The sequence below is a fragment of the Dendrobates tinctorius genome, unplaced genomic scaffold (genome assembly GCF_039654945.1).
Source record: "Dendrobates tinctorius isolate UK_male_01 unplaced genomic scaffold, ASM3965494v1 ptg000023l, whole genome shotgun sequence".
In the NCBI taxonomy this organism is placed as follows: Eukaryota; Metazoa; Chordata; class Amphibia; order Anura; family Dendrobatidae; genus Dendrobates; species Dendrobates tinctorius.
The window spans coordinates 3625878-3638211 of NW_027361691.1; the positions used below are offsets into that span (position 1 = coordinate 3625878).

At 48.3% G+C, this 12334-nt stretch overlaps 1 protein-coding gene across 1 annotated transcript in view; it reads right to left on the minus strand.

Annotated features, from left to right (window-relative positions):
* Window positions 1-1540: 1540 nt before the first annotated feature.
* Window positions 1541-12334, minus strand: part of PRCP (prolylcarboxypeptidase) — a 35014-nt gene continuing 24220 nt past the window's right edge. The window contains exons 7-9 of the mRNA XM_073569181.1: window positions 10826-10990; window positions 3669-3856; window positions 1541-2753 (exon numbers count right to left, since the gene is read on the minus strand). Coding sequence (XP_073425282.1) covers window positions 2540-2753; window positions 3669-3856; window positions 10826-10990 — 567 coding nt within the window. The 3' untranslated portion in view covers window positions 1541-2539. The remainder of the gene's footprint in view (window positions 2754-3668; window positions 3857-10825; window positions 10991-12334) is intronic.

Consider the following 12334-nt stretch of genomic DNA (forward strand, 5'->3'; position numbering starts at 1 on the left):
AGCACCTCCATGGTTCCGTCACAATCTCCTCCCGAAATTACTTAATTTCTGGTCAGCTTCTAGCACGTCATTTCCGGTGGAACATTACGTGCAAATTTTAAAGTGCTCCTCGGGGCTCCGCCGTGTACTCCTGTGTCCGTGGGAAAAGTAAGCTCCCAGCCAGGGCAGACTCTCTCAAAATCGAGACTGTCCCGCTGGATCCGGGACGGTTGGGAGGTATAAATGCTCCCCACCACACACCTCATACACTCACGGTTCCGCTTTCTATGCCTTGTACACGGCTCCGCTCCGTACACCTCGCACACACATGGCTTCACTCCATAAACCTCACACATGTGGCTCTGCTCCGTACACCTTGAAAACACACGGCCACACTCTGTACACACATGGCTCCTCTCCATAAACCTTGTAGACATGCGGCTTTGTTCCATAGACACGCGGTTCCACCCCATACACGGCTCCGTTTTGTACGCCACGTACACACGCGGCTGTGCTCCATACAACCCATACACACGTGGCTCCACTCTGTACACTTTCTACACACAGGGCTCCGCTCAATACACTTCGTACAAACGCGGCTCCGCTCTGTACACCTCATACACAGGCGGCTCCGCACAAATATGGCTCCGCTCACTTTGTACACTCGCGGCTCCGCTCAATACACCTCGTACACACAGCTCTGCTCCGTACACTTTCTACACACAGGGCTCCGCTCAATACACTTTGTACAAACGCGGCTGCGGTCCGTACACTTCATACACACACGGCTCCGCTCCATACACCTTGTACACATACAGCTCTGCTACATCCACACTGTAAACCCCTCCTGACCGCACATACACTTGCCCTCATCCAGCACAATGACAACAGCACAGCAGAGTCCTGCATACACTGAGGGCCCTGATCATGTGACCGACTGCTCCCCTCCTGTGACCTCATCACAGGTCCTGTGCGCTGCACACAGAAAAGCTTGACTATAGTGGCTGGCCGGATGCAGAATGTAACAGTGAGTGAGCCACCGCCCCCTCCAGCTACCTACTGCTCCAATAACAGCACGTCGCCGTCTGCAACGGCAACACAGTGTCAGCCTGCAGTCAGTGCAGTGACTGAGTCCTGTCCACCGTCACCGCGCTGTGTCTTCTGCTCTGTGTTTGGCCGCCACTCACTCTCCTCTCCACCTGTACTGGGGGCTGCGCCGGAGTGGCCGCGGCCATGATTTATATCATGTAATGTACAGGCTGTGGCTGCGGGGCGGACGGGCGTTGCGGCCCTGTCTGACGGTAATTAACCGGCCTGGGGGGCAAATGCCTCTCTGCCACCCGGCCCAGCCTGCCCCTGGTAAGGTGTGATCCGATCATGCTTGGGTGCTAACCGAGTGTCTTTGGTATGCTTGAATAATATGTTCGAGTCCCCACGGCTGCACGTCTTGCCTAACAAACAGGCAGTCCCCACATATGTTGCAGTTGTCAAAACAGCTGCAAAGTCGCTTTGGCAGCTAAAGAGGGAAAACTAACACTGACAAAAGCATAAAAATCAGTAACAAAGTGAATTTCAGATTTATTGCTTTGCAGTATCAGACAGATAAACCTCAAATTAAAAAAAAAAAATCAGAACAAACAGCAAGAGGATCCAGTCCCCAATCACAGAGGTCTAACATTACAGGAGAGACTTTTAGATATCACACGACTTCCATTCCTGGTAATCTCAAAAAAAAAAAAAAAGATCATACATGTCACAAAAATGGCATCATCCGTCCATGATTGAGGTGAGACTTTTTTAGATGTAAATCCCACCCTTTGTAAAACCATCCCACCATAGGCACCAGAAAGGAGTTGGTGTAGGCTCTGCCGGCAAGTTCCTGAGGAAGGAAACCATTTATAAATTGGGTGCACTAATAAAAATTACACCACAGCTCAAAGTAAAACTGATCATAAAATAAAAGAGGACACGTGTATCTGGATATCAAACTTATCCATATCAGCCGACGTTAATCAGATTTTTTTAATTTTAGGTAGAGAACCCCTTTAAAGAAATACAAAGTTTGCTCAGGATGGGTAACCATTAATAAGTGGTGCTTCGTACAAGTGATGGAGGAGTTGGCACCAGTCAAGATCCGGCAAGCAAGGTATCTCCAAGAAGCCATACTGGAAGAGGCTCGAGACTGTGGGACTCGAGGTGATCAAACATTAGTGGACACAGTGAGGGTTGGGATTGATGGTGGTGCTGGGGTTGAGCAGGTGGAATGTTCTTCCGCTAGTCAAAGCTGGCACTGAGAAGGAGTCACCAAAAGCCAAGTGACCCCATATTGGATCAACGTCCGGTTCTGTACATGGAGTGTATTGATTTTAAGGAAAGGGAAAAAAGTGCCAAGATGCCCTTAAGGTCCAACGTTATTGCCTTCAGGAAACACGCTCCGTTATGCTGTATACATTTCCTACCACATCCAACAGACGCAGGAAATATAAGCTGGTGTCAAGGACAGTTCTACCATCCAGGTCCTGAGAAGTTTCAGTGGTGGTCCACAGAAGGTACAGACCCATTAGATTCCATTTCCTTGCAGACTGTGCTCTTTTATCCACTTCTTCATATAGGCCACCTCCAACGCCCGAGCCTCAATCACAGACTTGGGGTCATAAGCGTTATTGGAGCGCAGGTCCAGGTGATGAGCACCATCTGTGATAAGGATGGCGACCAAGGAGTCACTGAGGCTCTGCTTGACGCCTCCTGCTGACCACGGATCCAGATCACCATTGCTGTAATAAAGTAAAAAAAAGAAAAAAAAAAAAAAAAAAATCAAACTTGATTACATTTTTAGCTTGTGGCTACTATAGAATAAATTACTGAAGATAATTTTCTAAATTCTGCAAATAATGAAAAGTCAGCATGGGTTCTCAATCTATAGAATTTGTAATTAAGGGGCATCTAGGAGTCATAGGTTTCAGTATCTTTGACCATTAGGGATCTTCTCATTTGAGTATACTCTACTGCAGACTGACAACGGTGTCCTCACTACCGCCTGCACCACTCCAGACAACCAGGCCCCTTATTATATAAATTAAATATTCTTAACCATTGGGAATCTTCTCATAAGCTTCTACACTACCACAGATCAGAGAGATTGCTCATTACCACCTTCACTACTGCAGACCACCACGGATCTTCTCCATCAATCAATCCTGACCTCAACACTACCACAGACCACCAGGAACCTTTCCATTATGGTATGCTTTATCCTTGACCATCATGGTAAGATGGGGGTCAGCCCATAGTTACATGTTCTACTCTGATGAACCATAGGGATTCTAGTTGATAGCCTGGTCTTAGAACCCCAAAAGACCATCCATAAGCTAAAACCCAGTGGAAGGAGATTGATACAAGTTGCCACGTGATTTCATCAGTGAGGTCTCAACCAAAAGTCTATGACCACCAATGGGCCTTTGTACCCTTTTGGAGAGCAGATCTGGACAACCTCAGTGCAATGAAAGTGGCCATCACTGTGTTCTATGAAAAATAAAAATAAGCCATGGTGAGCCACGTGCCTTCTCCTATGGTGGGGATATTAGTGCTACTCACATAATAGTTTTACCCTACTGAAAATAGACTGCTCAACCTATTAATCCCTCATTCTTCCCATCCCAGCGATGGACATGACGGACAGCCCAACACACCTGAAGATTATGTTGCTGGCGGCACTGATGTTCCTTCCGCCATACATGGATGTGATCCATTCGGGACGAGGCCTGATGCCCCACTGTTTATAACACTCCTCAGAAAAAGCCTCGAAATTCCAAGTCTGAGGCTCAAACATGTCCGTGACCCCATCAGAGCAGAACGGCATCACCATTTCTGTGCAAGCCTGAGGAAAAAAACAAGAGGACACAGGTCAAATACATGAATGACTGGTAAGAGCAATTTCCCCATCCAGTGCTACAGAAGGCCACACTGGAGGACTTCCTAGATCTTATGTTTCTTGGCCTGTGGTGGGTGTGCCCTGGGGGAACATACCTAGAGCAATTCCCAGCAAACGTCCCCATCCATGGCTACAAGAGACCAAAGTATGCGATTTTTTTTTTTTTAGATCCTAGGCTCTCAACCTGTGGTGTATGCCCCAGGGGGAAAGTATCATACCATTGGGGGGAGTCCACGCTCATTGTGCCCTTTATTCCAATTGTGTATGGATATAGCGTTGGGGAACTTAGAAATGCTGTTCTGTATGATCAGTAAAACGGCTTTGTAGATGGTTTGGATAAAAAGAGCGATAATGCGAACTAGGACCAAGTATGACACTACTTCTACCACTGTCAATGCTTCCACCAGCATCACCAATGAAGATCGTAGTATTAGTACTACCACTGCAGATATTACTTCTGCTACCATAACACCACAGCCAATACCATATCCACCAAAGATAATGCTACTACCACCACCATTGGTGCAAATACTACCACAGCCAATACCAGTAATACAAGTACATGTACCACCACTTCTACCAACGACAGTCCTACAAATACCACCACCCATGGTAAATACCAGTGTCATTACAACCACCAGAATTCATATTTTGAGATACTGAGAACTTTAAAAATCCCATAATTTGGCATCATGTCAGTGACGCCCCACAAATTACCAGTAACCCATGCTTTTCTGTTTCGGAATGTGACCATCCAGAAAGTCCTACATTCTCGTGACATCCTAAAGCCCTGGATGGGAATTATAGGGAACCTTACTATAAAAGTTAGTGGCTGATGATAAAACCACCATGGTTACTTACCGGTAGCCGGTTTTTCCGGAACCCATGACAGCACCACCTGAGAGAGGGATCCGCCCCGCCAGGACCCTACTGAGACATAAGGGGCGGCACCTCTCCCCCGCTTCAGTTGGGTTACAGAGCATTGAGAGGACTTCCCGGTTAGTTACATGTTTAATCCAACACCACAACACTCAAAACACCCTACTAATTGTGCACACCATACAGTGAAAAAGGGGGGGAATGTACGGGTGCTGTCATGGGTTCCGGAAAAACCGGCTACCGGTAAGTAACCATGGTGGTTTTCCCTTCACCCATGACAGCACCACCTGAGAGATTTTTGGAGACTTCGAAACACCTTAGGGAGGGACCACCGCTTGCAGCACCCTTCTACCAAAGGTTAAGTCAGCAGAGGAGGATAGATTTAATCTGTAGTGCTTAAAGAAGGTTGAAGGTGAGGCCCAGGTAGCGGCCTTACAAATTTATTCGATTGATACCTCTGCCTTTTCAGCCCAGGAGGTCGCCACGGCTCTGGTGGAATGAGCCTTGATGCCGTCAGGAATCGGGATACCACTAGCTGAATAGGCTACACTAATGGCTTCCCTGATCCATCTAGCAATAGTCCCTTTTGAAACCCCATAGCCTTTCCTGGCACCCTGAAAAGCTACGAATAGGGACTGTGACCTCCTCCACTGGCTAGTGGCAGATATATATTCTACGAGAGCTCTTTTAACATCCAGACTATGGAATTTTTCCTCCCCCAGATTTTTTGGATTTTCGCAAAAGGATGGAAGAACAATTTCCTGACCCCGATGGAAATCTGACACTACCTTGGGCAGATAACTGGGGTCTGTTTTTAACACTACCCTATCCTGAAAGACTTGCGTATAAGGAGGATTTACTGAGAGAGCCTGTAAGTCGCTTATCCTGCGGGCTGATGTGAGGGCTACTAACAGGATCGTTTTTAGGGTCAAAAACTTTAGGGGTAGCTGATGTAATGGCTCATACGGTTCTTTTGTAAGGGCTTCTAACACCAGGTTTAAATCCCAGGGGGCTATTCTAGGTATTGGAATAGGCCTAGCTCTATGGCAGGATTTAATAAATCTGGCTATCCACCTATCTGATGCCAGTTTGCAATTGTAGAGCGCCCCTAGTGCCGACACCTGAACCTTAAGTGTGTTTACTGCTAACCCCATCTGCAACCCAGATTGTAAGAACTCTAGGATGTCACTAATCGGGGGTTCTTTCCCTAATGGCTTACCCAAGAACTGTAGGAACTTATCCCATGTTCTGCCGTAGATGTTAGTAGTCACCGGTTTCCTGCTTTTTAGCAGAGTGGCCACCAGCCCAGGGGAGAACCCCCTATCTATTAAAAGCGACCTTTCAAATTCCACGCCGTCAGATGGAATCCTTTGACCTGAGCGTGCAATATTGGACCCTGAACTAGTAGGTCCGGGATTTCTGGCAGAACCCAAGGATCGGAGAGGGACATCTTCCGTAGCAGAGCGAACCAGGGCCTTTTTGGCCAAAATGGAGCTATTAGAATCACCCTGGCTTGATCGTTTCTGATTTTTCTTACCACAGTCGGGATCAGAGCTACTGGGGGGAACGCGTAAGCCAGTCTGAAGTTCCACTGGATGTGCAATGAGTCCACTGCCCATGGGTTTTCCCTTGGGTTTAGAGAGCAGAACCTTTCTGTTTGCCTGTTGTGCTTGTTTGCAAAGAGGTCTATCACCGGTTCCCCCCAAAGCTGAACTAACTTTTGAAAAATGGATCGGTTTAGCGCCCATTCTCCTTGCCTCAGGGTATTGCAACTCAGGAAATCTGCCTCTATGTTTTCTGCCCCTTTTATGTGTAGGGCTGTCACGGAGTGTAGGTGATCCTCTGCACTGCTCAGAATGTCTGTTGCTGCTTCCATTAAGGAGTGTGATCTTGTCCCTCCTTGGTGGTTGATGTATGCCACTGCTACCTTGTTGTCTGACATGATGCGTACATCTCGACCCTGGAGTAGCGGAATGAAGTGGTTTAGGGCCTTGCCCACTGCCCACAGTTCTCTCAGGTTGGAGGATGCCTTCCTTTCTTGAGGTGTCCAGGAACCCTGACCTATGAGGCCCCTTAGGTGTGCCCCCCACCCCGAGGAGCTTGCATCTGTTAAAATTATTTCTGTCGCCTGTCTGTCCCATGGTATTCCTAAGGTCAGATTTGTCTCGTTCAACCACCAGTTGAGAGAGTCTCTGGTTTTTAAGGAAAGCTCCAGCTTTCCTTCCAAACGCCCTCTTAGCGATCTTTGTGCTCTTAGTATCTCCCCCTGGAGTTGCCGGGTGTGAAACTGAGCCCACCTGACCGCCGGAATACAGGATGTTAGGGTACCTAGCAGGGACATTGCTTTTCTTAATGTCATACATGGTTGGTTTCGGCCCGCCAAGGCCAGATTTTGCACCTTCTCTATCTTGGACTCTGGGAGCAGACACTCTTGCCTTTCTGAGTCCAGTATAAATCCTAGGAAGGTCTGTTTCTTTAGGGGTTGTAATTTTGATTTTTTGAAATTGACTATCCACCCTAACTCTTGCAAGGTGTTGATCACCTGAGTCAGCTGTGCTGTACAGTGGTCCTCTGAACTGCCCACTATAAGAAAATCGTCCAGGTATGGTATTATGACCGTATCGTGAATCCGGAGAAAGGCTGTCACTTCCGCTATGACCTTGGTGAAGACCCTCGGGGCTATGGATATGCCAAACGGAAGAGCCCTGAACTGAAAGTGCCTTAGTGTGCCCTGAATATAAAGCGCTACCCTCAGGTATTTCTGGTAATCTGGATGGATAGGGATGTGGTAATACGCATCCTTTAAATCGACTACGGCCATGAAGCAATCTTGATGTAGCAGCTTCACTGCCGTAGTTACTGATTCCATCTTGAAGGTCGGGTTCTTTATCCATAGATTGAGGCGTCTGAGATTTATGATTGTCCTGAACGACTGATCCGGTTTTTTTATTAGGAAAAGGGGTGAATAAAACCCCTTTCCTTCCTGTAAGCGTGGCACCTCGGACAGTACCCGCTTGTCTATCAGGCTCAGGATTTCTGTTTCTAAGGCCAGTTGTTCTTCGGTCATCTTCCTGATAGGTGTGATGACGACCACGGATTTTGGCTGACGAATAAAGGGGATTTTCAGGCCTTCTTTTAGGATGCTCAGAATCCAGGTGTTGGAGGAGATCTTTTCCCAGGCCTGGAAAAAGAGTGCCAATCTCCCTCCTACTGGAATACCGGCGTCATTGTGGTGACTTTTTGGAGGTGGAGGTGCCTCCACCAAACATAAATCCTGATTCTCTCTTTTTATCCTCCCATCTTCTTCTGTCAGCGGGAGGACGCCCTCTATTGAATCTCCCCCTCCGAAAGGGCTGTCTCCTCTGATCCATAGGGAATCTGGGGAAGCCTTTTTTCTTATCGCCTGCTTTCTCCAGAATATCGTCCAAGTTTTTGCCGAACAGGAATCGGCCATCGCAGGGGAGAGAGCACAATTTGGCCTTGGACTGAAGGTCACCCGGACAGCCCTTAAGCCATAACGCGCATCTAGCAGCATTTGATAGTGACGCTGCTCTGGCTGTCAATCGCATAGAGTCCACCGAGGTATCTGCCAGAAAAGCCGCTGCCCCGTGCAAGAGATACATGTCTGATAAGATCTTCTCTCTTGGGACCCTTGACGCCAGCTTCTCTTCTAACTGCTGCAGCCAGATCATGAGGGAGCGTGCCGTGCAGGTGCCCGCTATCGCCGGCTTAAGACCTCCTGCTGTCGCTTCCCATGCGTGCCTCAAATATGAGTCCGCTTTTTTGTCTAGCGGGTCTCTAAGAACCCCTGCGTCTTCCAAGGGCAGGGCCGACCTTTTGGAAGACCTGGACACCGCTGCATCTATTTTTGGGACTTTGTCCCATATTTCCGTATCCTTGTATTCAAAGGGGTATCGTCTCTTAGAGGCGGATGGAAGGGCCCCCGATTTTTCAGGCTTTTTCCACTCCTTCTCAATAAGCGCCTGGATTTTCGCGTTTACTGGAAAGGTTCGTTTTTTCCTCTCCTGAAGCCCCCCAAACATGACGTCCTCTAGGGTTTTAGCCGCCCTTTCTTCCTGTAGGCCCATTGTGGTTCTAATGGCCTTTAGGAGGGCATCTGTATCTTCTACAGGGAAACATGGCTTACCCCCTGTGTCACTATCTGAGGAGTCTGAGGAGGATGATTTTTCCGCCTGAGATGATACTGATGCGGAATCTGAGGGGGAACTAGGGAAATCCTTCCTGCTTTTTTTCCCTTTTTTCAATAAGGACTTAATTGAGCCTTCCATTTCTGACCTGAGGGCAGATATTAGATTGGCTGCGAAACTAGGCGCTTCCTCCGCCATAGTCCGCTGAATGCACGAAGCACAGAGATCTTTTTGCCAGTCTCTTGCTAGGGGAGATTTACATATAGCACAATCCCTATTGTTCTTCTTGCTTCCCGCTTTTCTGGGCCTTTCCTACAGGGTGAAGCATACAATAGAAAAACCCCCTATTAATATACTGCTGACATTCACGAAGATCACTCACCACCCGTAATCAAGGGTACCGGATTTGGAGGCTGCGTCGGAGCACCTGACCCGCGCTCTTTGGACCTTGAGGAGTGCCCCGACCTGCGGCTGGGGCGACTGCTGTTTGAATGGCTTCCATGCTTTCTGCCAGAGGGCTGTGAGGGAGGCAGGGACGCTGAACGTTCCTGCTCGGACTCCATCTTGCACCGCCGATCTACAGCTGTCTTTCTCCTTTTAAATTGCATGCCTCCGCCTGGTGAGCGTCTTCCTCCCCTCCCCCCTGCGACCGCCGGCCCAGCGCTTCAGAAAGCCGGCCGGCGTCGCACCCGGCGCCATTACACCGTCGCCTTCTGCTGACGTCAGCCGGCGCACCCAGCATTCCAAGCGCCGCTGACGTCAGCGGCCGGAAGACGCCAGCGTCTCTCCCCTACCACGGGGATCGAGATGCGGCGTGCGCGAGGGGAGGGCGGCGCGGTGGGGGCTTCCCGGAGCCACCGGGATCCCATCCACGCCCGCACGAACCCGGAGCCCCAGGGACCCCGGGGACTGCGCTTCCAGGACCCGACGGCCGGCGCTACAAGTATGCTACCTGTTCTTCCCGCGCCGGGACGGGCCTGGGTCTTTATCTTTCTCTTCGCCCATGACAGGCACCGCCACAGTGGGATTCCTTCCAGGACAGGAGCCCAACTGAAGCGGGGGAGAGGTGCCGCCCCTTATGTCTCAGTAGGTTCCTGTCCTGGCGGGGCGGATCCCTCTCTCAGGTGGTGCTGTCATGGGTGAAGGGAAAAATCAATATTTTACAGTTAGGGTGAGCGTCCGGATCTCGTCCCCCATCTTTATGCAGGAACGTATTAGACTTTGACTAGTGGTATTAGTAACCAGCCTTCCTGAGCCCTGACCGGCTGCTCTCCAGTCACAGCCAGGTCAGCCCACAGTCCACGCCACCTCTATACAACCCGCCATTTGGAGTCAGCCAGCATGGAGTTTATCCCTTTGTGGAATTCTCCAACATGTTCATCCAAGACATGAGGGTTCCGGTCTCATTGTTTGCAGTCATGTAGGTCCTACTCTAATCACCATCATCCTGGAGAAGAACTGTAGAGAATACATCCAAGTCTATGACAATGTGCTTTGGAGGAAACCCTCCATGGAATGTTAATTAACCCTTTGCCAAAGGAGATAAGCGGCATCCGATCCTCTGGCACGTTGCCGATGTGATTATTGGTGGTTGGATCTCAGATCCCCATCACTTCTTACCCAAAGCCATGAAGTTTTTTTTTTTTGTTTTTTTAATTATCCAGGCTGTTGGCAAACAGCAGGGACCAGCTGTGATCAGCAAGTGTGCAGTTCTCCTGCAGTGCGCCAACAGGTGAAGTCAGGAAGTACACTGTTCCCAGTGAATAATATTCTTTTTGCGTGATGCGCCATCTATTCTGAGTTCTGGCTGATAAAGGAGGTTCCTGATTGAGATCGAACAACCCCTGTAATTGAAGATTAAATTAGGTCAAATCATTCTAGACATTACCTGATAACTCCATCCAAGGTCGTCCAGGCTCCCCACCGCCGTCTGGGAGGTGTTGAGGCACGGAGTGTTTCCAGTGTAGTTGTAATATACATTAATTGCCTGGAAGAGGTTCTGCAGCAGCGTTTTGTCATCTAGGTTTGGATTCTTTAAATAATTACAGACCTCCTACATGGAAGAGAGAAAAAAAAAAAAAAAAAAAAAGTACAGAATGATTGTTATGGTCAGTGGACGCAGAAAATATAATAATATATATATATATATATATATATATATATATATATATATATATATATATATATATATATATATATACACACACACACACACACACACACACAGTGCCTACAAGTAGTATTCAACCCCCTGCAGATTTAGCTGGTTTGATAAGATGCAAATAAGTTAGAGCCTTCAAACTTCACACAAGAGCAGGATTTATTAACAGATGCATAAATCTTACAAACCAACAAGTTATGTTGCTCAGTTAAATTTTAATAAATTTTCAACATAAAAGTGTGGTTCAATTATTATTCAACCCCTAGGTTTAATATTTTGTGGAATAACCCTTGTTTGCAATTACAGCTAATAATCGTCTTTTATAAGACCTGATCAGGCCGGCACAGGTCTCTGGAGTTATCTTGGCCCACTCCTCCATGCAGATCTTCTCCAAGTTATCTAGGTTCTTTGGGTGTCTCATGTGGACTTTAATCTTGAGCTCCTTCCACAAGTTTTCAATTGGGTTAAGGTCAGGAGACTGACTAGGCCACTCCAACACCTTCATTTTTTCCCCTCTGGAACCAGGCCTTGGTTTTCTTGGCTGTGTGCTTTGGGTCGTTGTCTTGTTGGAAGATGAAATGACGACCCATCTTAAGATCCATGATGGAGGTGCGGAGGTTCTTGGCCAAAATCTCCAGGTAGGCCGTGCTATCCATCTTCCCATGGATGCGGACAAGATGGCCAGGCCCCTTGGCTGTGAAACAGCCCCACAGCATGATGCTGCCACCACCATGCTTGACTGTAGGGATGGTATTCTTGGGGTCGTATGCAGTGCCATCCAGTCAACAAATGTCACGTGTGTGGTTGGCACCAAAGATCTCGATCTTGGTCTCATCAGACCAGAGAACCTTGAACCAGTCTGTCTCAGAGTCCTCCAAGTGATCATGAGCAAACTGTAGACGAGCCTTGACATGACGCTTTGAAAGTAAAGGTACCTTACGGGCTCGTCTGGAACGGAGACCATTGCGGTGGAGTGCGTTACTTATGGTATTGACTGAAACCAATGTCCCCACTGCCATGAGATCTTCCCGGAGCTCCTTCCTTGTTGTCCTTGGGTTAGCCTTGACTCTTCGGACAAGCCTGGCCTCGGCACGGGTGGAAACTTTCAAAGAATGTCCAGGCCGTGGAAGGCTAACAGTAGTTCCATAAGCCTTCCACTTCCAGATGATACTCCCAACAGTGGAGACAGGTAGGCCCAACTCCTTGGAAAGGGTTTTGTACCCCTTGCCAGCCTTG